The sequence below is a fragment of the Anas acuta genome, chromosome Z (genome assembly GCF_963932015.1).
Source record: "Anas acuta chromosome Z, bAnaAcu1.1, whole genome shotgun sequence".
In the NCBI taxonomy this organism is placed as follows: Eukaryota; Metazoa; Chordata; class Aves; order Anseriformes; family Anatidae; genus Anas; species Anas acuta.
In genome coordinates this window covers 47,536,523-47,562,475 of record NC_089017.1, presented here as the reverse complement: position 1 = coordinate 47,562,475, position 25,953 = coordinate 47,536,523, and the positions used below count along the sequence as shown (strand labels likewise).

Below are 25,953 nucleotides of genomic sequence, written 5' to 3'. Positions count from 1 at the left end.
TTGTTACTTTCAGAATGCAAATTGAAATAGTAGTAATTAAGGTGTGTGTGAGGTCAAGGGGAACTTGCACCCTCCTGGCAAGATAAGGTCCTCATTACAGCATAGACTGTACAGACACCAGAGGCAAAATCAAAACTCCCATTTGCTTCAGGGGCATGGTATTAGGCAGTCAGGAAAGGTAGACGCTGCACCCTGAAAGGGCATTTAGCACCTCAGAAAGGTGCCTTTTAGGATGAGTTTCTCATTTAAAAAATGGCAATTGGTTAGAATGACTGATGGGCAGGTTAGGAAGGCTGCAAAATCCAGCCCACAGAAGCCAGTTAGGAGTGCTATCCTCTGACTTGGCACACAGACCTACTGACAGGCAGCTAAATCCCTGCAAGCAAAAGGAAAAAAGAGAAAACCCCCACAGCTCTAACAGCTGTTGAGGCAGCAACACTGAATAAATCCCAAAGGGGCCTCCCTGGCAGGGTGTTTGATCAGGATCAATGTCCAGCCCTTCAGAACTGCACTTATCCCAACAAGAAGTATTACCCAAGAAAAAAATCTGCCCACTTGAATCACGATGTAAACACAGGATTTATACAGCCATAACCATGTATACATAGGAATAGAGAAGAAATACATTCAGACAATGCTTCAGTTCAGCAGAGCATTCAGAGCACACAAGCTCTAAATAAGTATTTCCAGATAGTGGCACATCCTTTCTTTTAAAGAGACACATTAATCAATCTTAGCTAGCCTCAAACCGATGTTTATAGATAAAACCATTTCAAATGAACTTTTGATGGAGTATATTTTCAGTAGTGCTGGGAAAAGCTACAAACACAAAGTATGAAGGAGAGTCAAATATTTTAAGGAGGTTTCAAGTTCCCTCTTTCCTCTTAATTTCAGCCCATCTGTGAAAGTGACAGTGAAATCATGTAGCTATTCAACGAGTGAGCTGACAACATGTTTAAAGTTCAGAATAAGCTTTCTTATTCCTCCCCTCTTCATTTGATTAGAAACATCTGTACATCAGGAAGAAACGTGACCCTTTAGACAAGGCTGCTAACCAAACCAAAATGATTTAGCACACTTAGGGGCTGGATTTAACCTTGTTGTTATAGAGGAGGCCTGTAACATCCACTGAATTGCATGTGTGCAAGCTAGTGAATAAAGATAAAAATAGACTCCCTGGTGCAGGCGAACATAAGTCAACTATTTTTATCTCAGATCTCCAAATGTATTTTTAAGTTGCTTACACTTAGGAGCAATCCCCGAAGCAGCTACAGGGAGTTTGACTTGATGAATAGAGATGAAAAATACTTTTCACATGTTCTGTAGAATCAGATATATATTATATAAAAATTAAATTTAACTTCTCATTAAATGAAATGGATTTTAGGCAACCTGATGAGTATATTTAATTTTTGTTAGCACAAACATATTTTTGCAAACCCAGTTTGTGCTTACATAGATATAATTAGGCTGTTGCTAGGCTCAGTGTTAATTTCACAATGAGGTTTTGTGAAAATCTCAAGAAATAAAATAAATAAATAAACAAACAAACAAATAAATAAGTAAATAAATAAAACTGGTTAAAATGCCTGCCTGAGGTCAACACACACAACACATGCATACACTGGCTTACCAACTGATACACATCTTCTACTGTGCAAGAAGGCAGCCATCTATAAACCTATCATGCATGACTGCAAAGGTGAGCCATTCAGAATACACTGGATCCTTCTGCCTATTTTTAACTGCTGCTCAAAGACAGTAAAACACATTGCAAGAGGGGACAGCAAGCATGACTGAACATGTATACATCCATTCTTAAACGAGAGTCCACTTCTGACCAATGTTGGCTCGTGCTATTCTGGACCTTCTTCAGATGTAGCATGAGAAGGATCTTATAGCCCAGCAGAACTTAAAGGAGGAAAGACCATGGGTTCAGTTGTTGCTACATAAGCAACATGTATTCTTAGGCTGAGTGCCCCACTTTGTGTCCTACATAGATGTGAGGAATGCCAGCTGAATGCCAAAAGATGATCTCTGATGACAATTTGTCTTCTGATTGATCTGCTGTGGTTTTCTACATAGGAGTTCCATATGCCCTCTCATTAGTCATACGAGAAGTCCAGCACGGAAATCCCTGATTAATCATGTCAGCAGAACACATACAAGCCTAAGCCTTAATGAATGCCTTCAAAACAGGGGAGAAAATTTATTTCCATCCTGAAGTCTGCTTAAAGTCAGCAGAAGCACTTACACAAGCAGATAAAACAGGTAAGGAAAAGTTATGAATGGGAGGCAGCCTCAAGATTTGTCTGAATCATTTTTTTTTTGGTCTCTCTCAAAGTCAAGAGAAGCAACCAACACCTCAGTGAGCACAGAAACAATATTTTGTTCAAAACAGACTCAAGCAAAATGGCCTAGTTTCACTTAAAATAAAAATAAATAAATAAATAAATAGATGTTGTAGCATTACTCAGAAAAGCAGAAGCCACAGTAAATAAGCTTGAGATGTGACTTACAAGCTGGGACACACCAGCCAGTGAAATACAAATCCCACTAAACCATGAAGGAGTTTGATCATGAATTGAGGGGAGTCCAGGTTTTTCAAGCTTTTACGCTCCTAAATCCAAGATTTGCAAGGAATTCCATTTATGCAGGCCTGAATCACTGCTCCAGCCTTCACTTTGTAGACAGAACCTTCTCCTCCAGAAAAGTTCTTTGCTAGTTTCTGTGTAGTTAACCAAGGGTCCTTGCCCATGGCTAACCTTCCAGATTATACAACAGCCTCGTGATCACACAGTGCAATTCCTCTTGGCCTTAGTCCGATGTCTATGGTAAACAGTATTGTTTCTTTTAAAGAGGCTTCCTTTCAGTAATAATAACAGTAATAATAAAAACCTTCCAAGTGCCTACATTTACAGAGTTGCAGAGCTCAGCTCCCACTAAGTCCAAGTCCGTACCTAGGAGCTGAGACCTGTGGATAACTGACACAGAAGCTCAGAGGAGCTCAGAGGAAAGACTTTTTTTTTTTTTTTTTAAGTTTGAAAAATGAATGTAATTCCAGACATGCAACAGTGCAGCTAACTATTCATAAGAACGAAGAACGTTTGCTACAAGAAATGAAGAGCATGTTTAGCTGCTGTAGAAGGGGAAGGTAAGCATTAGCTGGAAGAGGGAAGGGTTCAAACAGAAGCATATAGTTACTACTTCTGATACATTCATAGAAGTTTCCACTATAATAAATGAGTCTACTCCTAGGAGTAAGGATGTATTTTCCCCCAGCCATCAGCTTTATTCCCTACGTGACTCGAGACTAGGAAAACGTGAGAATAATGCAGCTACGCTTCATTGAGCTCAGATTCATTTCGGCCAGCGCGTACCAAAAACCAGAGGGTACGCTTCCATTTGCAAAACTGCAGGGCGCCAAGGAGCTTACTTTACACCGCCCGCTGCAAGCAGGGCTGGAAAACGCAAACACAAAATCCCACCCGGCGCTGGGCGGCCACCGCCGGAGCGGCGTTTGTGCCGCGCTGCCTCCCGCCGACCCCTCGCTCCCCGCTCTCCTGCGATCCCCTCGGATCGAAAACCCCCTCGGGATGGGTTTTAGCAGGGAGGACCGGGGCAGGTCCCCTCCATCCCTTCTCGGAGCTCCGCGCACGGCGGCTCTCAGCACCGCGGACAGCGGCTGCGGCGGGGCCGGCGGCGGGGGATGCGCACTCACCCCGTGCTCACACTCACGCTCACCCCGCGCTCGCACTCACCCCTGGCACACAGACTCACCCCTTGCACACACACACTCACGCCCCCCTTGCACACGCACACCGCGGAACCGCCGCCGTCACTCACCACATCCCCCGCAGGGCGCCCCGCCGCCGCCGCCGCCGCCGCCGCCGCCGCCGCTGCCGCCCGCCGCCCCCGGTGCCGCGGACGCCCCCCGCAGCGCGGCGGCGGTGGCGCCGGGCGGCCGCGGCTCCATGCGGAGGGCAGCGGCGGCGGCTCGCCTGCCCCCGGCCGCCCCGCGGAAGCCGCCGCCGCCGCCGCCGCCGCGCACAGCCGGAGCGGGAGGGCGGGGAGCCGCGGCCGCATGGTGCTGCCCGCCGCCGCCGCCCCGCCCGCAGACCGCCCCCCTCCGCCGGCACCGCGCCGCCCCCCCCCTCCCCGGCACCGGCCCGGCTGGGAGCCCACCGGCGGCAGGGAGGGTCGGTGGGGTCGGAGGGAGAGGCAGCGTGAGCCCCTCCATCCCCCCTTCCCCTCCCCGGTGCTCGGGGGACGGAGGCGGGGGTCTTACCCCTCTGCTCAGCAATTCTCCTTGTCTATTTTATTTATTTATTAGTATTATTCCGTGTTCAGTTCTTCCTGTCGAGTGCTCCTCGTGTAAATCAAAGTCTGTGCTGTTGCTGTTGAGTGGTCTTCAACAACCAGGGGTACCTAGGGCTTCCTAGCAAGCTCCTCACTGAGACAATGCCCCCCCAAGTCAGTGCTGTGGGTAACTGGGGCACACGATTGAGCAGGGGGCTTCTCACAGCACATGGAGGGTGAGAACTGCTGTCCCTGGATGATTTTCAGTCTAAGGGGACATGGTAGGCACACAGCAATAAAAGCACAGACAGCGAGATTAGGCATTGGAAAAGCTCATAAAATAACCCAGGTTTTGAACTTTTAAATAAAAACCTACATCTAGTTTCCCAAATGCCTTCTTACCTCACAACGGTGCCAATCTGACACTTTAGATGGCTTCTTTGGGCCTTGTCCAGTCGAGCTGGGAAGACACCCAGTTGTGGAGAATCTACAGCCTTGCTGGGCCTCTCTCCCAGGCACTGAGCACCCATCCACGGAAAAAAGGAACCTTCCAACCTCCCGTACTGGTGAGTGCTCTGTACTGCAATGTGTGTCTTCTGCCTTTGGTGCACCTCCAAGCAGTCTGGCTCCATCATCTCTGTGCCCTCCCATCAAGGCGCTGAAGACAGCCAGAGGAGCTCCCTTTCACCTTCATGTACCCAAGCTGCACAAATGCACTTCTTGCTGCTTCGCCTGCCACATGCCCTTCTCACATGCCCTCGTGACCTCAGTGGCCTCTGCTGGATTTGCTCCATGGGCTTGGTGTCTGTCCTGAGCTTGACCTAGGGAGCCCAGACTGAACCTGCCCTCTGATTATGCTGAACTCCAGAAGGCTACCATCACTCCATTTCTTCCAACATTTGAGGTCCCTCTGAAGAGCAGCCCCCTCTTCCAGTGTATCCACCACTCCCCAAGTCTGGGAGCATCTGCAGGCTTGCTGACAACACGCTCTGTGCCATCATCCAGGTCATCATCAGACTGTCACAGCTTAGATATTGACTTCAGAGGAACACCACTAGTAACCATCTATAAGCTAAACTTTGTGCATCTGAATAAAACACTTTGAGACCCCCAGTACAGCCAATTTTCCACAAATCTCTTAGCCCACTTATCTGATATTTTTCCTGTACCCCTATCCACTTGCAGTTCTTACCATATCTAAAAGCATGTCTAAAACCTGCAGTGTGTGTGGACAGCACTGAGCAGTGGCACGCTATAATCATTTATATGGGTATCTGAACTCAGAATATAAGTAGTCTTGTTCCTCTTCCTTCAAGTGTGCACTTAAGTATTAGGCTCCTGAATGAGCCTTAGCTATGAATAAGAAGTAAAAAAAAGAAACAAAGATTTTTATTTTTTTTCCTGAGAATACTGATTACTTCAATGCATCCCTAATTTGAGCAACGCTTAACAAAGAGGTCTGATTTGCACTGGAAGCTGTGATTGGCACTCTGATATTTCTAGGCAGCACAGCTTGCTGATAATTTTGGGCTTTCTGAAAGGTGACGCTTTGAAAACTTCCCTTTCTGTCACCTAATCTCTCCCATAGAGAGCAGGCTGCCCTGGTGGGTCGCAGGTCAGTAACCTAAATCCACCCTGGTTACCCAGCCTGACTCCCTGATTTTAATACCCGGCCTGCTCAAGCTTCCCATGTCTCAGCCCTGTCATTTTAAAAACTGAACTACTACTTATTCTTCAAAATACTGGACAACCAAGAAGAAGTGTCCCATTTGTAGAAGAAAATGTTCTTACGTTTCATATTTTATTCCTTTCACATGAATTTGCATTTTAAAAATAAAATAACTGTTTTTCTCCTTAATACTATTGTGTGTTCATAATTCCATCCGGAGCATTGCTAACCTTGTGTTACAAACACCATCTTTGCAAATGGTTTTCTAGGGAAGAATGTCAAATTAAGCATTTATGTACATGTTTATGGTTAAATGTGCTTAAAGTTACAGCTATTCAACAATGCACTGCAGTTTATGTTTAAGCACACACTTAGACATCCTCCTGAATAAGGACTTTACTCTGGAGCTAAAAAGCAAGGTGTCTGCATGTGGTCTTGCAAGTAGAGTTAAAAATATGCCCAGAACGAATGACAAAAATACAGTTTTATTTCTAGCATTAGTACAAAGCTACTTGGAGTTCACTCGATGCCCCCTAGCATACCTATGTAGCAAATACTCTGGATAACATAACCAAAATCCTTAGATCTTCCTCTGGCTTTTGTGAAATCCCTGTGTAGCTTCATGCAGCTGCCTAAGCCTAAGAAAACACTCAGTACAACTCCCAGGTCTTCAGTACGTGTGCCTTCCACTCACTGGCTGACCAGGAAATCACGGCTTTTGTGTTAGCTCTAGTGGTACAGAAGAGCAAGCCATTTGACTGGTTATCAGTTGTGAGCAGATAACTGGAAACAGTTCCTGACAGAACCTCTTGTATCTCAAGGGTTTTAAGTACAGCTGTCAAAACTTCTGCATCTTTAAGTAGATCTAGTCTGCCCCTTGTATGCTCAGAACAAGGTTAAAGCTTTCAGGTGCTGTGTATTCATGCAAGTTCACTCATGACATCATGGATCAGACAAACTCTACACAAACATGCATGTCGGACCATTGTCATATTTCCATTTCTAAGTGTCAGGCCTGCTGCAGAAACCAAAGCCCTGCTTTTATGAGCAGCTCTCTGTAATCCACTCCAGTCATCACCAAATGATGCCCTGGCACCCTCACAAGATATGACTCTGCCTCTCCCTGTGGACTTTCACTTGCTGGCAGTAGTTCCAGATGCAGTCACTACACAATGCCCTGACTCCAGGGAATTGCCTTGTGCATGGCTGCTTCAGGTTTAAGTCGAAAATACGCCAATCATCAGTGTCTGCTAGAACTGAGCAAACATCCCATTTAGCACCCTTCAGGCTGAAACTTTTCTTATCCTCCCCCATCAGCAGATCTAGAAAAGAAGTCCCTAAGATCTGTTATTTGCCTCTTTAGTTAACTACCGTGCATCCACTGCCATCTTCATCAGCTTGTTTGGCTCTCTGTGTTGTTTTCATCTGATGGCATTCAAGGGCAGGAATTCTTCACACTTATAGAAAATAATGCTGAGGCCTAGTTTCAACAATGTGTGATTAATAGCAGGCAGTGTGGAAAGCTGAAATATCTCTGGGGAAAAATATATATATATATATATATATTATATATTATAATATATAATATATATTATAATGTATGATTATAATATATAATATATTATATATATATATATTTCAGATACTTTCATGAAAGAGAAGCAGCCACATCACTTACCAACTATAACAAAGGTTAAAAGCAGCACAGAAGCAGGGCCAGAGTCCCTCTGCAGCACATATGTGCCATTATTGCACTGTTTTAGGCAAGAACACAAAAGTAAACATAGGAACCTATGTATATAGGAGAAAAACATTTGGAACAGAAAAACATTTGGGGAGTGAACAAAGGGTAAGCATCCAGTTTTTCACCAAAGAAAAATTAGTATTCACACAATGTCACACCAACCCTTGGTGCTACAGTGATGAGGCAAGAACAGGACTCTGCTTTTGAACTCTTCTGCAAGGGAATGACAATAACAGAGATTGCCGCACTACAGCAGCAGTTATCTGGAGAAAGGTGAAGGCCTTGCACTGAGGGACTTTAAATCGCTTTTGTTCATTTTTCAGCAAATTAGAAGATTCTTTGTCTGAAATAACTCTGTTCCTCCCTCTTCCCACTCCTCACCACTTATGAGCAATTCAGCATTGCCTCTAAGTCTTCATCTGCACAGAGAAAAAAAAGACAAGCTATTTCAACTTCTCTTCTAAAAGAGACCTTTCTGACAATTGCTCTAACAGCTTTCCCTGCCTTCATCCAATGTCAGTCTTACTTGTCAACACAGGTAGACAGGATTGTACACAGTATTGCAGATGAGATCATCCCAAGAACTTGAACAGGAGTGTCATCCTTGCGGGATGTGTTGTGGCCTTTGTGCTGAAGCACAAAGCACAAAGCACATTTACTTCTCTATCTGCCCCAATGTACATTCCATACATTTTTTGTTTTTGTGTTTCAAAATCTGTGCTAAAAGATACTGAATATCAGTCCTCTTCTGGAATGGTAAGAGTGGTTACCACCTCCAGCAGCCCTGACCCAGGTCCCTCCTCACTGGATGCTGGAGTCTCGTCCAGGGACTTGGGATCTCTGCCCAACCTGAGGTATGTGGCAGGAGAGATGTGCCCAGACGATGCTGCAGGACACACAGCACACAGGCACAGCCCTGTCCCCTCCTGCCCTGGGGCTGCCAGAGCCAGGTGGCCCCGGTACGGTCCCATGCACAACACCCCTGGGTCCCCAGCACACACACATCCACCTCCCTGGAGCTGCTAGTACCAAACTGATTCATGCTGGTCCCCAGCAGCTGCGATCTGGCAGCAGGCATGCAGAGAAATGGCAAAGCAAGGATTTGATGAGGAGATGGGACAGGCTGCGGTGGTCTGAATGAGGCACAAGGCTCGTTCATATGGCTGTACTGAAGTTCTTTCAAAGCAGCTGTTTCCTGCATTGCCTTCTAAGAAATACATCCAGCAGCCTTCTACTTTCTAGAACTATTTCTAAAAGCACCATGTAAAGAAAATATTTGCAGAAGAAACTTATCATTTCTTTGGACCTCATTGTAAAACAGCACAGAACAGTAACAGGTATAAAATAAATGATGTGTGCACAACACAGAGCCATAGCTGAAAAATTCTTCAACAGGCTGCATACACCTGTTCCAAAAACACCAGAAGTGGGGTTTTGTTTGTCTGTTTTGTTTCTTCTCTCTCTGGGATTACATGCATTAGATTTGGCAGAGGCAAAGTTAAAATTAAGACATTCATTGGTAGCATGTGATGGTGACAGAATGATAACTTATGCTTGTTGTAAGAGTTAGACTAACAACTTAATGAAAGGTTTATGATAGCTCTATAGATGTTTATTAATGTAATATTAGAAGATGAAGTGACCCAGCTGAAATGCATGTGGCCATTTATCTCCCTCTGGTGGCTAGATAGCAAACCATTAGTCAACTAGCACCCCTGAGCTTGCAAAACTTGCCTTTCTGATGAAGCAAACCCACTTTGTACATTTACAAGCATAAAGGATTCAACTCCAATGGTAACTTCATCTCAGACATCTTGGAAAGTGTTGGCACATAAGATCTTTGACTGCTTAGGTCTGCATATCTCCAGTGAGTTTCCCTCCAGAGCAACCAGCATCCTCACCCTCAAGCCTTTCCATGTCCCCCACTCTGTAAGCCATCCAGGGGACAAAAGTTAGATGTCTCTGGCACAAAAATTGTCTATTTGTGGAGCCTAAGGATTATTCCTTACTTTAGAAAAGAAGCGTTATTTTCTTTGTCTAAAGTGTAAGTGCTGTTAGGCTAAAAGATTAACAAAGGAAATACAATGCTGAGGACCACTTCTCAGACATGGTATATTAGTTGTGTTTCCTTTCCCACAGCAAACAGAGAAGCAGGGCTTTTCAGGTGTAACAGTTTATGTTAACCACAGTACCAACCTGATGGTATTTTTATTCTTTCAACAGAGAAACAGATACACTCCCTGTATTGACAGCTGCTGCAAAACACTCTCTGGTGAGGAACTAAACCTTCTCTGTAAACTTGATCAGTTTGGGAAGGCCGGCATCCCGTGGGAGGGACCCCACGGGGAGGAGGGGCAGGGAGGGACCATGAAAGAGCAGCAGAGACAAAGCGTTAGGGACTGACCACAGCCCCCATTCCCTGTTCCCCTGTGCTACTCAGAGGGATGAGGTGGAAGAGGGTGGATGGAGGGAAGGAGTTCCTGGTTTCTTTCCTTTGTTTCTCACTTCTCTGGCTTGTTAGTAATAGGCAATAAATCTTACTGTCTCCCAACTCTGAGTCTGTTTTGCCTAGCACAATACTTGTTGGCTGATCTCCCTGTCCTTATCTCAACCCTTGAGCCATTTGCATAATATTTTCTCCCCCTTCCCCCTTGAGAAGGGGGAGTGAGAGAGCAGTTGTGGTGGAGCTCGGCTGCCCATCTGAATAAAACCACCATACTTTCAAATCTATATCTTTCTAATTTAGAGATTAGGATGTTGTGTGGGACCATGTCAAAAGCCTTCGAGAAGCCCAAGTAGATGACATCAGTTGGTCTTCCCTTGTTAACTGATGCAGTCACTCCACCATAGAATGTCCCACTAATTCTTTCCCTTGGTCCCTGGGTACACCCTGGGTGGGCTAACTCAGCCCAGCCTGTAGCAGAGGTGGAACACTGCCTTCTTTGCTTCCTCCCTTGCAGTCAGAAGAATTTCAGTGGTGTACAGCATTGAATGAAGGGTTCAGAGCTCAACATTCCTGCAGCAAGACCAGCCATGCTACTGATGAAGAGAGAAAAGATACAAAGGCAAGGGATAAGCAGGTGAACTTTGTTTTCTTTGTTTGCTTGATGGTTTATTTGTTTTCCTAAATGAGCATGGCGTGAGAATAAATGACAACTTTTTAGAAAATGGGTGGGTTGAGTTTGTAGGGAAGCATGCATTTCTAGATTCTTAAGAAAATGTTTATTTACAGTAACTAAATGAAGGAAAACTGAGCAAGAACATAAAACTCCCTTGGCAACACTCCTGAAAAGCAGTGGGGGCTTTTCTGGACACAGGTCAGTTTGTACAACACACTGGACTTAAAGCTTTAGCACAGTTCAGGTCTGATGCACCACAGCTCTGCTGCAGCAGCTACAGGGAGTCTCCAGTAGCTTAGGGGTACCTATGCCACACACTCTGAACCGGTAGCATGGAGTAGTTTGCTTCCCCCCACATACTGTGTCTGGTTAGGGTGGAATTAATTTTCTTCACAGCAGCCTGTTGGTGTTGTGTATTATATTTGTGATGAGAAAAGCATTAATGACAAATATAACAATGCTTTACCATTGCTGGATATGGCCTGTTCAATGTCAAACCCTTCTCTGTTTCTCACTCTGTGTCCTCTAGGGAAAGGCAAGAGGCTGTGATGTTGAAGTTGGGACTGCTGACATGGATTGACTCAAGAACGGCGACTAGAATTTGCTCATTTCTTTGAAAGACTTATGATGGCACACTTGTAATCACAGCAGACACGGCAGGCACCATAGCAGTTCAAAAGGATGAGCCTGCAAGTATCATCCAGGCTCGAGATATTTCTCCACAGCAGCTAACTCCAGCCACAAGACAAATTTTAAGATTTAAAAGTAGGCCTGTTTGATGGAACAATCCACCTGCTTCAGTTCCAGCACTGCACCGAGTTTTACAAAAGTTTTAAAGGGAAAAATAGGGGTTTTTAGAACCTGTACTAAGTCAAGTTGACATTTAGAAATAGATGTTTACCTGTACATAACAAGAGATGCAACAGACGTCATTTGCAGAAGTCATGTCCTTCTTGATTTTGAAAACTTAATTGGTAAGATATTAAATATAATTATGATTTACTTCAGCTGGAAATCTCTTATTTTTCATTTGAAGCAAAAGAAAGAAAACTACACATAATGAAAGCAGCATTCAGATAAAAGTCTCTCACATTAATTATACATCATCATTCTGTGTTGAAAGAGTTCAAGTATACTTCAGCATATCTCCTGTGCAGTGGCTTGTTTTGCCCTTTAATAACTTAAATAAGCACTTCCTAACAAGAAACAATTTAGCAGAAGAGGAATTGCTTTGCAAAGGTTCCTTCTGTTCAAGATATGTTATTTCTGCCTCCTCCCATTCCATCTTGGCTGCTTTGATTTTCTCACCTTACATGAAAGGTTGGTGTTAAGCCAGCACATTTACTGGTGGAAGTGAACTGACGTGATTGCCTTTATGTCCCTGGGTGATGGGGTATGAAGAAGATTTCTCTAACTACTGAAAAGCTTCCTGTGCCTACACCAAGAACTCCAGAGGTCCATACATATGCTGGCAAGCAAGCAGGCTCTGGTAGGTTCCTTCTTCTATCTCTTCTATAAGACATTGCTTATTGCTAGGTAGGATGCAAACACGCTGCCCTGGACAAAGAGAAGCTAGCTATTGTCAAACCAATCTTTGTGTTCAGTGTTTTATTTGTAAATTTGTGCAGAAGACCTTCTTTAAGAGATACAGAATTTGTTCTGATCATACCAGTATTCAATGGCAACAACAGGAGGAGGTACAATGTATACACCTCCAACGCTGAGGTGCATGACAATCCTGCAAACACAGCAGAGGAGATACTTGATCGTTATAGTAATGTATGGGAGCTTGAAGAATATAAACATTTTTTTTCAGTGTATATATACCAAGAAGAGAAAACATTCAGTAGCAAATGAAAGGAGACCTTGACCAAGCTGCTTACCTGGATTTTCCCAGAACAGGAGAGAAAAATCTTAAGGAAGAGAAAAAAGTCTTGCTTTCTTCTACCAGAACACTTTAATTAGTTTTGGGTAAGGTGGGAGACACAAGAGTTATCACTCTGTTGCCCAAGCAACATATGGTCCATGGAAGCTTGAAAATGTCTGGAAGGTGAAGGCCTTCCTGATCATTTCTTCGTTCTAACACCAATCTCATGAACTTACTAATGCATGGTAAGAAAATGATTGAAGAAAGCAAAGGAGTTGCAATACACAATGCATTTCCTGGCACTGATCTTACGGTCCAGACAAAAGAAGAAAAGAGACCACAAGATGCTCTTATTCAAATCAGCCTTTGAGACATTTTTGAAAGCAATATTGTTTGAAAACTGAATTTGTACAGAGCATATCACAAAAAAAAAAAAAAAAAAAAAAAAAAAAAAATCATTTCATTCTATCACCAGAAAATGAAATAGACACTTAAATCCTGAATTTTTCTCATTACCCAGTTACAGGTCCTATGTATGAAACATAATGGCTTTTAAATTGACGTTTTGTTCACTTAATTTAACTACATGCAATGAATGAAACATCCTTTTCCCTGCATAACTGAGGCTTAATCCTCTTGTAGAGTACATAAAGGAAGTTTCAGATGAAATCTGTAATCTGTAATCTGTTCTTGAAAGGCTCTAAAGCACATCTTATCAGGGAAGCTACCTGGATGCAGAAGAAGAGTGTCGGCTCTGGAGTCCCATTCAAGAAACACCAATTTGGCTCCTTTCTAGAAAAGTGCAGCAATTTGTCTCTTAGGACAACCAAAGAAGAGTCAAACAAACAACAAATAAAACACTTTTTAGAGCCAAAAGTGTTTGTCTGTACAGAGCGAGATCTTACCACCACCACCACCACCAGCTTTTGAATTCTAACCTGAAACCTAGCGAGATTTAGGTGGGGTATTCCTATTAAGCAGGGTCTTTAAAAAGAGGAATATTAACCTTTTCATAGTACATAAATAGGACAAGAAATGTAGCAAACAGCCCTATTGAAGAAAATGGAAGTATCATATTTTAAAGTGGAACACTGGTCATGAACAACTTCATTTTCTGAAAGATTAGTTTATTTTTTTTCCATCTCATAGGGGAGAGAGATGAAGAAAAGGTTTATCTGAATGAAATGGATTGACCCAGTTTAAAAGACCTACGTGAACCTCGTTCTTTCAAAACAGAGTAAAGAGTATATCGTAGGTCAGACTTCCTATGCCCTCAGCCCCTTACATTAAATAGCTTTAAGAACGGGGAGTCCACTAAATAGGCATTATTTTGGTATATTCTGAATTTCACTGATGTCACAAAATACAAGGGGTGCCAAAAGATTAAAAATATAACATTGACATTAGAAAGAAAGGAAGTTTCACTTCTGTCACCAGTGATGGTAAAAGCTTGTGTCCCAAAGTCTGAAGGTCTGAAGTGATTATGCAGGGACATAATTTATCTGCCCCCTATCCCCCCAAAACTAACTGTTTAATTACAGTGCTGTACCACCATCTGTGGCCATCCCACCAACAACAACCAGAACCAGTAATGAAACACACTGTTAAAACTTAAATGTGCATCTCATCTATCACCTGGTTCCTGGTTCCATGCTCTTCTTCCCACCACACATTTACATCTGATGAGATAGTAAGTTCTCTCAAAACCTTGTAAGACTGCTACATCTAATGCTTCCCATATCTTTAGCCTAGCTTCCTTAGGACTTTTGGCCTCATTTCCTCTGCACTTCTGACCTATAGCAGCTTTGGGGATTGTTAACTAATTGCTCTGTTGTCAAACGCTTTCAAACATTCATTTCCTACTCATTTAACAAAGATAATAGTATGTCTATAATAAGGATTTTATATTAGTGCCCACAGTCATGCAGAAATCTTGTATAAGCTTAGTCCTTGACAGCAACAGGGTTGGTCTGTTCTCCCACGTGCCTGGTGACAGGACGAGGGGGAATGGGCTAAAGTTGCGCCAGGGGAGTTTTAGGTTGGATGTTAGGAAGAACTTCTTTACCGAAAGGGTTGTTAGGCATTGGAACGGGCTGCCCAGGGAAGTGGTGGAGTCACCATCCCTGGAAGTCTTTAAAAGACGTTTAGATGTAGAGCTTAGGGATATGGTTTAGTGGGGACTGTTAGTGTTAGGTCAGAGGTTGGACTTGATGATCTTGAGGTTTCTTCCAACCTAGAAATTCTGTGATTCTGTGATTCTGTGAAATATAGCTAGCTTTACAGAATGAACAGCTTCATGTGGAGCTTACACCAGAAGGAAATGCAAACGATATATTTCTCACTGATAATAAAGCAAAAGGTGAGAATGCTTAGAGACCGATGCTTCATGATTTCTTCCATTATTTGGTTTCAAGCAAATTGTAGAGCCAAGTCTCTGAAGTGTTGACATATTTTTTCAGAAGTGTTGAGAATTAGAACATAGCGGGGGAAAAAAATGAAAATCTGTGAAATACTCTCTTCTCTTGCCAGACCTACAGAGCAGGCCTAGGTGGAGGGTGGTGGTATTGGCTCTCTGGTGAGTTAGCAAACATCAGATTCCATCTAGCAGAAGAGAGTAATTAATAATTAGGCCTGAGCTAAGGAGAGGTTCCTTGGGGAAACAGCTGGAGAACGGAAGTATGCACCATAAAACACTGAGCTGCCCAGACATGGGCTGCCAGAGGACATACAAGTGGAGTTGAAGAAACAAAGTGATTCCTTCATACCTTTCTACTCCACCAAGTTGTTATCATACAAGTGAACATTTTGTGTGGCATGTGACATGGCATACATATTGTAGAAGACTTGACTATGATCCAGTTACCAAAAGCTCTTTTGACATGTGGAGGTGAACAGGATATACATTTCAGTTTTTCAGCACAATTAAGTTCTCAAATTTGAAGAAGCATCTTGTTGGAAAAAAAACTGCATTTCTTCACTCCATCTCCCAAAACAGAACTTTTCCAGAGAAACATCCTTGCATGCATAGATATAGAGAGAGCCTCAGTTAAGACAAAACCTCTTTAGGACTGTTTGCAGTGAACAGTGAACTGGCAATCGAATGTGATATCAGTCAGTGGAAACATCTGATCTTTCTCCACATTTGAGCTCCTCATAATGGATAGAGCTGATTTTACAATTGAAGATCACACAAATTGGGACTGTGGCTTTCAATATACTTCTTCAGAAAACTGGCTAGAATACAAAAAAAAATATTTATGGAATTCCTCTTCAAAATCTGCTGTGCTTTAACTTTTGCAGTACCTAAAAAAGAGTCTACATTTAACTAGAGATGCTTCCTGAAGTCTAAGATCTCTTCTCAAGTTTGAATTTGTAACCTTTTTTTTTTTTTTTCATTATATTTGTCTCTTTTGCTGTAAAACCTGTCCTGGGCAGTCTTAAAATATTTCTCCCAACATCGTCTATGCTCAGCAAACCTTTGCTTGTAATGTGTTGGCCTGTACATAAAGCATAAAAAAGAACAATCAATTCAGTAATGCAAGGACTTTGTGTGGGAAAAACCTCTATGGCATATGTCAAGAGTTGTTCACTAAGGATTTTTTTTTTTTTTTTTTTTTGTAGGATTTAGATTGTTCTCTGAGTGTTTAAAAATGATGAAGTGATTTCTTCCTTTCCCACTTTGTCCACTGCAAGCAGTTCATTATCATTTGCATAGAATAACACAATAAGCTACTGGTCAAGCAATGACCCACCTATCAAATCCCATCTCTTAGTGATTTATTAACTCTAACCCTAACCTTAGCCCTAAAAGCCAGTCCTCTTTTTGTAGTAGGTCTAGGACTTCCAGTAATTTAGCCTATTTATTCTTGTTTTATTTTAATGTTTGACCTACATGGCAAAAATTATATATATCCAGAGTTTTTCCATGTACATTTATCTTTCAGAAAAAACACGGAGATTCCAAGAGAGATGTAATATATTTTCATTGCCATAACATCCTCATCTTTAATAGGTCTGAGTAAAGTTTTCTACTTAATGTTTTTTGCACAAAGGACATCAATTGTATTTTCTTTGCTTGGTTACCCAGAACATACATTTCTGTTTGGACTTTGATTCTTCACACATTTCTGTAGCTCTGTACATGGCAGTTGCCAAGACCAGAACTCAAGTTTCTTAAATTAGTATTTATTTTTTAACATTCCATTTTTGTAAGACAATCTGAGAACAAAATTATTAAAACTTTCAGAAGATATGAAATAAATTAAATATTTCATTATTCAATACTTTCAATACTTTCAATTCAATATTTTGATATTATATACCAAAAGAATATTGCTGGAATTTTTTCCATTCTTACAGACAACTGTACCATTTTTTTCCCATTCTAAAGACAAAAGATGAACTATCCACCTTCAGGTTATTGAAGTTCGTGTGTTGCACACTGCTCGGGATGAATTTATATGAATTGGTGCAAAATGTCCTGAAGCAAAAGCCAGTACAGTTTCCATACAGGAAACTTGCAACATATGACAGAAACAGATTTAGTAGACTGGATGGATATAACCTGTATTGATTTTGAAGTGCTTGTGAAGACTTTTCATGGAAAATCTTCGAAGAAAATACATAGGCATGGAACAGAAATGGAAAGTGTTATCACAGAAAAAAATAGTCAGGAAAAGACAGCTTGAGCCATGAGAATGAGCAGCCAGCCTTCAAGATTTTGAAGCATATGATGAATTCAGACAGTCAGCATCATGAAGAAGTTAGCTAGGACATACTAGTTAAGGAAGAACCCAGTCTGAGTCATTGCTTTTAAGTGCAAATATACTGTTGTGTGATACAAATACATGTGATGGTATATTCTCCTTTGAATTGTATTGCCACTGCTTTAGTTAGGAAATGAGCTTCAGGTTGATTTGAATATAAACCCAGGAAGTGATTCATGAGAACTCTTTCTTAAAAGCGAGTCTTTTCACCATGTTTCAAGCTTTCATCCCCACTCAATTCAGAACACTTAAATAAACTTTCTGAAGCCTTGTTCATAGACTACCGCTGAAGAATTTCCATCATTTCTGATGTTTCTAAGTGAAAGATTCCTTTATTTCAGAAAGAGTTGCAAAAACGCCCTAACAACTTCATTAATAACCATGTTTTCAAAACGCTTGGCATCTCTCATTCGTAAGACAAAAAAAACATGAGCAAGGAGTGAAATCTTCCTTCAGAACATACCTCTTGTCACAGTGCTCCTCTGCAGGGTGGGTTCCTGTCTTCCCTGGGCAGGGGTGGGCCTTCCTTTAGGAGGAATAAAGTATACAGCAGCTCAGAGAGGGGGGATCTGCAGCAAGACCCCACGCTGAACCCACTGGGTAAGGAAGCCACCACTGAAAGCATTCAGTTCTTTGAATACTTCCCTAGGAGGAAACAAATTCCTGAAATCCTTGCAATCAAAGAATTGCTAGTTCCAAAATGACCATTCTTCCCCAAACTTTCATGACATGCATCAGGGGTTACATCTACTCACAAAGGAGGACTAAGTGGGACAGGTGAAGGGGGGGAGTTAAGACAAATGGATGGAAAAGGAATGGAAGTCACTGGGATCAGAGAGCACCTATAAACCCCAGCTGCTGGCCTGATGCACAACATCTGTCCTATATGCACCTGTATAGCAAGAAACTGCCATTTGTAGTAGGCTTTCCCTGAAATGCAAATGCAAATTTGATGTAAGATACCACAGGATGCATCTGATGATCCAGAATGTTACCCCCTCCAAACCAAAAAGTTTCACTGAAGGTGAAAACAAAAGGTATGAGGGCAGCAGAACAGTTTCTTAACTACAGCTTATTAGTACTAATATAAAATATATGGTGTGTTAGAAATGATATAAGAAAAAGCTAATATAACAGTAGGGTGTTTTTTTTTTTTTAAGTAAATATAGAGGTAAAGAATTTATTCATACCTGTTTTGTTAAAAGGAAATCTGCAATAAAGACAGAAGGCAAATTTTTAATAACGGAAGGGTCTATTTCTGCTAAGACAGTCATCTTCCCAATTGCAAATGAGTTGTTTGTGCAGAAATAGTAGTTTGGAAGAACAATTTGGTTTTGTAATAATCCCTCTGATTGTGATGAGTCAGTGAAAGCTCCCATTTTCACATCTTCCTTCAGCCGTTGAACAAACAACTTTGTTTTCATATTGCCAGAATGCTCCAGCAAACTCCAGAATTTGCTAGCATTGTTGGTGGATATAAATAGAGCATTTTTTGTGCCACAAGGAATCTGCAGCTGCTAGCTGAATACAGATGGAAAGCAAATGTTTTGCACTTGTTACAGATATGTATGCTCATATCTTCTCCTCCAAGCTGCTCTTCTCTGAATGAATTTCCTTAAAGCCAAGCCTTTGCATGATTTTTACATAATAAAGAGGATGCCTGCCTGGGGTCTCTTCCGAAGTTGCTCCAGGTTAATGGCTGCTGTAGGCTGAGGCTGAGTGAGAGTCACAGCCACCTTACTCCCTGTGTACAGCTGCTCACATTGCAAACAGACCTCCAAGATATAACTTTCACTTAGCTGTGGCATAAAGGAAGAGTGTGTTCTGGCCCCTTGGAACCATGTGTAAATTTATACAAATAATTTCTTTATTGTATTACACGAACTGCTGGGGAAAAGAGAGAGAAAAAAAATCCATTTACTCCCCTGACTTTGGCTGTAAAGACCCAATTTGCCTTTGCATGGTGATTCCATCTTTTTACTTTATCCTTCCCTTGAGTGGTGAAAGAGGACTTAAAAATTATACTTTAAAAATCTTGCTTCAGGCATAAGTTATTGTTTCATTGTTGCAGGCATATACCTACTCTTGGACATAAAGTAGCGAAAAAAGATGTGGCTATGCTGTGATTGTCTTAAAATAAAGCCCTACAGTAATAACACCACATCTTCAAGGCAAAATGGAATTATCTTTATTTGCCTATGGTAGATATTAAGAAGGATTTTTATCAGCAGCACTTTTGCTAATGAACAGCTAATAGGAGTCATATCCCTGCTTTACATTTTGTTTGAAGATCCTGTTGTAAAACACAAATACATGTATATATGTACCCTTTACAGTGACAGTTAACTCAGAGGTTTCTGTACCAGCTGTCAGCAAAATGCAAGCAAGACACATTACCCAAAAGCCTATCAGAGCAGCAAGAAACTGTTCCTGTGAACTTTATAATATGCTAACATAAAAGGCAGATACGTTACAAACAAGTCACAGAATGTCTGGGTTTGGAAAGGAACTCTAGAAGCCATCTGGTCCAACCCCCTGCTCAAACAGGGTCACCCAGAACAGCTTGCCCAGGACAGGTTGCAACCCCATCGAGTATTGATGCAAGGGATTGTTCCTCCCTGGTGCAGTAGTTTGGACTTCTGTTTGTCTACCAAGACAGACATTTCCTTGTAGAAGTTTACTGCTTTGGCCAAACATGAGATCCTCCTGGTTGACTCCCCATGTTAACTACTCTTAATCACCTCTTTATTCAAACAAGTAATTTGGCATCCAGTATTCTATTAAGACTTTGTTGTTCTTTTCTGCTTGTCAGTAATGATAGAGTAGTATGTTACTAGTGATACAATAGTAGTTATGCCTTTTATTTTGCTGTTGCAAATTTTGTTCTGGGTTGGAACTGCTAACATCGTTTTACCTTTTAATAAAAACCTGGAGTGGGGAGGACTGGGTTTGAAGCATAAGCTGACAGTAGCTGCCTTCTTCATCTTATCCCATAACACATTTGTCACCTGTTGCTATTGTATTATATGAACTGAATTTTCTGCATAAACTTTTAGTCATACAAAGATCCTCATGATCCATTCATATGTCATGCTAAAATATTTTTGGAGTACAGGATTTTTCAGACATGTCTATCATATTCATTTCAAGCAAGTCTGGAAGATGAGCAGTAGAACTTCAGATGCTCCAGTGGGCAGAAATCTTTCCAGATCTTTGTCTTTGAAGAAATGAGGCCGATCTGATCAGGAATGCCATGAGCTCCCACAGCATTTCTCAGCAAAGCGGGTCTGTGGAGTTTATGATGTTACCAGCCACACTTGAGAACTGACCCACAACTTCCCCTGCAGCATGTCCTACTCCTTGAGAAAAAAAAAAAAAAAAAAAAAAAAAAAAAAAAAAAAAAAAAAAAAAAAAAAAAAAAAAAAAAAAAAAAAAAAACACAGAAACTGTGGGGAAAGCAGGACAGACTTTAAAATAAAGGAGGTCTGACAGAGTGACTTACAAGCAATCATTAACATAAATATGCTGTTTTGCTGCCGAGGATGAACATGGATTGTAAACTATTTTGGGTATAAAGCAATTCTTTGTGACATTTCAGCTGAACTTTTAAGCTATTTTTCAATGACATTCTCTTTTCAACATAACTGTTATATCACCTAAAAATGTGCGGTATACATGCAAGAAGAACCTTGCCTGTGTCTCAGTTTATGCTGAGAAAATTCTCAATTAGTCCTCTGGAAAATAGTTACTTGCAAACTGGACTACTAAGAAAATATCACTCATGATAATCTTGCAACTGGCTGAGTCTAGTTTGCTTTGCTTTCATTCACAGAACAGAAATTTCAATGCCCCCAGCCAAAAGAGAGCTTACATATTTAAAGATACTTAGGACACAAGACCTCTCAATTACAACATGTAAGAAATCAGGCAAGGGAGGCAGGAGACAAGTCTGGCTGTGTCAGTACGTTTTAACCAAACTAAAGCACACACACAAAAAAAAATGTATAGTCAGTGAAGGCAGGGACATACATTTTGGGAAGATTGTATGGATAAAGCCTAGTACTGTAGGGATCATATTAGGAAGTGAAGGCACAGCTAGAGCTAAACTTTGCTAGTTTAGCCAAAACATAAAGAATAATAAGAATGCAGATACATAAGGCAGTAAAGGAAGATAAAAGAAACTGTATCACCACGGATGAGTGAGAAACGGGACTCAACAACTTTTCTGCCTAAGTCTTCACTGGCAGTTCCCCTTTCCACACTTCACAAGTCACAGAATCACAAGGCAGGGACAGGGGGTTTGATGTCCCCCTCGCCATAGGGGAATACCAGTTTTGAGACTGTCTGAGGAACCTGACTAGATCCATGAGACCCAATGAGATGCATCCCATGGTCCTGAGGGAACTGGTAGATGAAGTTGTCCAACATATTAAAAAAGTTATGGTAGTCAGGTGAAGTCCTCAGTGACTGGAAAATGGGAACATCACACTCATTTTTAAAAAGGGTAAAAAGGAAGACATGTGAGACTGGTTAGCCTCACCTCTATGCCTGCTGTGATCATGGAGCAGCTCCTCCTGGAAAACATGTTCAAACGTGTGGAAGACAGGTAAGTGGAGACAGCCATCACACCTTCACACACACACACACAAAAATCATGCCTGACTAAACTTGGTGTCTTTCTACAACAGCGACAGCATTGGTGAACACAGAAAGAGCAATGCACATCATCTACCTGGATTCATAAAGAGCCTTTGATAACAGTCCCACACAACATTATTGTCTCTAAATTGGAGAAACATGGATTTGATGGATGGATTATTTGGTGGATAAAGAACTGGCCTCATCCACTTAATAGCAGTCAACAGCTTGATGTCTAGGTGGACACAAGTGATGTGTGGTATCCTTCAGAAGTCTATATTTGGACAGGTACTGTTCAATACCCTCACTGGTGGCATAGACAATGGGATTGAGTTAACCCTCAGCAAGTCTGTAGATGACACCAAGCTGACTGGTACATCTGACGCTTCAGATGATAGGGATGCCATCCAGAGGTACCTTGGCAGGCTTGAGAGGTGGGCCCCTTCAAACCATATAAAGTACATCAAGACCTATTGCAAGGTTACACCTGGGCTGAGGTAATCTCTAAATCAGTACAGACTGGGTGATGAATGGATTGAGAGCAGCCCTGTGGAGAAAGACTGTTGGATGAAAAGCCCAAAATGAGCAGCAATGTGTGCTTGCAGCCCAGAAAGCCAATCACATCCCGAGCTGCATCAAAAAAAGCGTGGCCAGCAGGTCAAGGTGAGTGGTTGTCCCCCTCTACTCTGTTCTTGTGAGACCTCACCTGAAGTATTGAGTCCAACTCTGGTGACACCAGAGTAAGAGAGATATGGATGTGTTACAGTGGGACTAGAGGTGGGCCATGAAAAGGATGAGAGGGCCCGAACACCTCTTCTGTGGAGGGAGGTTAAGAGAGTTGGGGTTGTTTAGCCTAGAGAGGAGAAGACACTGGGGAAATGTTATCATGGGGGCTTACAAGAAAAGTGAGGAGAAATTCTTTACCAAGATGTGTAGTGACTGGGCAAGGGCTAACTGCTTTAAACTGAAAGAGAGTAGATTTAGGCTAAATATAAGGAAGAAATTATTTACTCTGAGGGTCATTAGATACTGGAATAGGCTACCTGGAGAGGTTGTGGATGCTCCCTCCCTGGCAGTGTTCAAGGTGAGTTTAGGTAGGACCTCAGGCAACCTGACCTAGGTGTTCTTTCCCATCGTAGTGGTGGAGGAACTAGGTGATCTCTTCCAACACAAAATGTTCCATGGTTCTCTGTTTTTTTTATTTTTTTCCTTTCACATTTAGCCCAGACTACTAACCCATGCACAGCCTTATACCGGTATAATCTTTAATTTAGCATAGATTCATCTTTTGTGTGTGTGTGTGTGTGAGTGAGTGAGGTTGTGAAACAGAATAAGACTGGTCCCAAGCCAACATGCTGGATACCCAACATTTTGTTTTTGTCACAGCTAATGTCAGAAATTTGACTTTGGGATTGCAACTTCACTGTGTCTAAGCTTCTTGGCACTGGAATGGCTTAGCACAGTGGGTCTGAAGCTCAGAATGGAACTCTGTGCACCATTATAAATTTCTAAACATTATCTTTTGCTGAAGATTCTGGAGTGACCTTGTCTCATAGAAGTAATCGCTGAACTATAAAACTAAAATCCCTATTATTGCCCAGAGATGAGGAACAAGAGCAGTAGGCGCATTGTTCTCAATGCTTTTCTGAACAATGATAGACAAAGTTACAGCCTGAAGCTGCTAGAAAAAATCCTTCCTGAAATCACACCCACATTTCAGTAGGACTTTGCTCTGTATTTTAAAGGGTGGGAAAAGGCTCTACGATGCTGTAACAAGTCTTGAATGTTTGCATTTAGTCTGTGGTAACTATTTACTCTGATTTGCATTTTACCTTAGACTAGCTAATGGTTGATAAGTCTCCCAGTTAGCCCTTCCTTACTATCTCTTTCACGCACACATCATCACTAATACAAACATGAAATGCATTTTAAGAATCACTAAATAAACACAAAGCAAACACACAGCAATGCACATCTCCAAGCATTAACATCTAGTGAAGAATAATAGTCCCTGAGAACTGCTTTTTTTTTTTACTGAACAGGGAATTTAAAATTCAGCATTATCTACAAGCCTTTCCTCTCTCATCATAGAATTCCCTTCCCCATCTCTCCCTGGACTCTGCAGAAAGCCAAGTCTCCTGGTTTCAGCTGCACATGAGGTAAAATTGAGAGGAACAGAGCACGCTCTGAGTGAGAGCAGCATAATATAAATTTTGCATCTCAAGACATGGCAGGATTTCTACCGGAGACCATCCTGGCAGTATGTGAAGCTGTGATGTTTCTAAGCTGTATAGCAATACAGGTTTTCAGAGAAAAAGTAGTTAAGCCTAGGACACTATATTCAGGCAGGCATAATTCAGTCTGAGACATCAGACTAGTTTCATACACCTTGACTTTTTAACAAAATCACAGTATTAAGACTCAGACTTAATATTAATTTCTATTGATTAAGTTTTGTTCAGCTAGTTGGTGGTTTGCTTCTCCAATGTTATTTCTTCTTCTGCACAATAGATTGTTACAACTGCAAACCACATGGTTCAAACCAGGTTACACTCAGAGAAGAACTCTGTTGACAGCTGTATAACGAGGCCAACAACAGGGCTCTGTGGGCACAGGAGCTCTAGAAAAAAGTGAAATGGGAGTGGTAAGTGTTATACAGCCACCAGTGGTTGATCATCCTGAATATTTAACTCTGTTAAACTCCACATTTGAACACTTACGGGATCCAGATATATTCCCCTACCACCAAACTACTCCCGTTGCTTTTATGGCTCAGCAACAGAAGTGTGTCTTTATGAGGCTTTGGGTGGCTATAAGGTGGAGGTGAAGCCTTGGTCATCGTGACTTGCTATGCACTGACTCCTCTGTAGTAGTAGTTCAACACCATGACAAAGATTTTTGCCAGGAAGCCAGGTCTTGACTCCTGCTCTCCAGCTTTACCCCAAGCTTAGCAGCTCGTACTGAAAGACACAATTCAATGAACAGTCCTTTGAAAGAATTGTATGGCCTGGGCCATACTCTAGGAATAGAGATTGCCTCTCTAGATAAACCTGGTCAGTGGTCACTGCACCCCATGCACCATGCCATGAATCAGTGACAGAGGTACCAGAGTGAGGATGACTCAATTCTTAAAGAAATTGGGCAGAGTAATTCTCCAAAGGGAAGAAAAACAGAGGAAAGCTATCTACTAATGTCTACATAAAACTGTAATTAAGATTTGAGGTAATACGTTTTGTGCTTGTTGTTAGAAGTTTAGGACAGCACCTCACCTATGTGGAATGAACCCAGTTATGGGTCTCATCAATGACTCCAATAACCCTACAGCGTATCACTGATGTCCATAAAAATTTGCTTCAAAAAATAACAAATGAGATCCACAGAAGTCAGAAGGGAAGTCCAGAGGTTTCCAGGTATGATGCTTCACCTGCAGAGTGAAGACACAAGGCTTTCTCCAACTATGACACTTGCAGGCTCTTTATTTCTAGGAAAATCAAGTGTCAAACCAATCACATTTCCTGTGAAGCAAAAATCCTGAGAAGAAAGTATATTGGCTGCACAAGAGGTTGAAAGCCATAAGATTCATCAAGGAGTGCACAGGGTCTCTGTTCCAGAAGGCTACTTCTCTACTAGGCCACATAGGAAATGTATTATAATGCTTTCCTCTGGTCATTTACAAAGTGTAAGACTGGAAAAGGAACCAAAACAAAATCGTCCACTGTAGATTTGAATCAACTGTAATTTTCACATCTCTTGCTGCAGGCCAAGAGGCGAAGGTGAGGCTATAACAGAATGTCAGAATCACAGAATGGCTGAGGTTGGAAGCTACCTCTGGAGATCATCTGGTCCAAACC

At 41.8% G+C, this 25,953-nt stretch overlaps 1 protein-coding gene and 1 long non-coding RNA gene across 7 annotated transcripts in view; one reads left to right on the top strand and one right to left on the bottom strand.

The window, feature by feature from the left end:
* Positions 1–4,047, bottom strand: part of NRG1 (neuregulin 1) — a 468,454-nt gene extending 464,407 nt beyond the window's left edge. For 3 of the 5 annotated variants that reach the window (XM_068666043.1, XM_068666051.1, XM_068666046.1), the window contains exon 1: positions 3,847–4,047. In XM_068666043.1, coding sequence (XP_068522144.1) covers positions 3,847–3,976 — 130 coding nt within the window. In that variant the 5' untranslated portion in view covers positions 3,977–4,047. The remainder of the gene's footprint in view (positions 1–3,846) is intronic. The other 2 variants (XM_068666053.1, XM_068666054.1) reach the window with 2 other exon arrangements.
* LOC137847702 (uncharacterized) overlaps positions 1–20,910 on the top strand; it is a 214,679-nt gene extending 193,769 nt beyond the window's left edge. For both annotated transcript variants that reach the window (XR_011091031.1, XR_011091030.1), the window contains exon 2: positions 20,830–20,910. This is a non-coding gene — a long non-coding RNA (uncharacterized lncRNA). The remainder of the gene's footprint in view (positions 1–20,829) is intronic.
* The last annotated feature ends 5,043 nt before the right edge of the window (positions 20,911–25,953 follow it).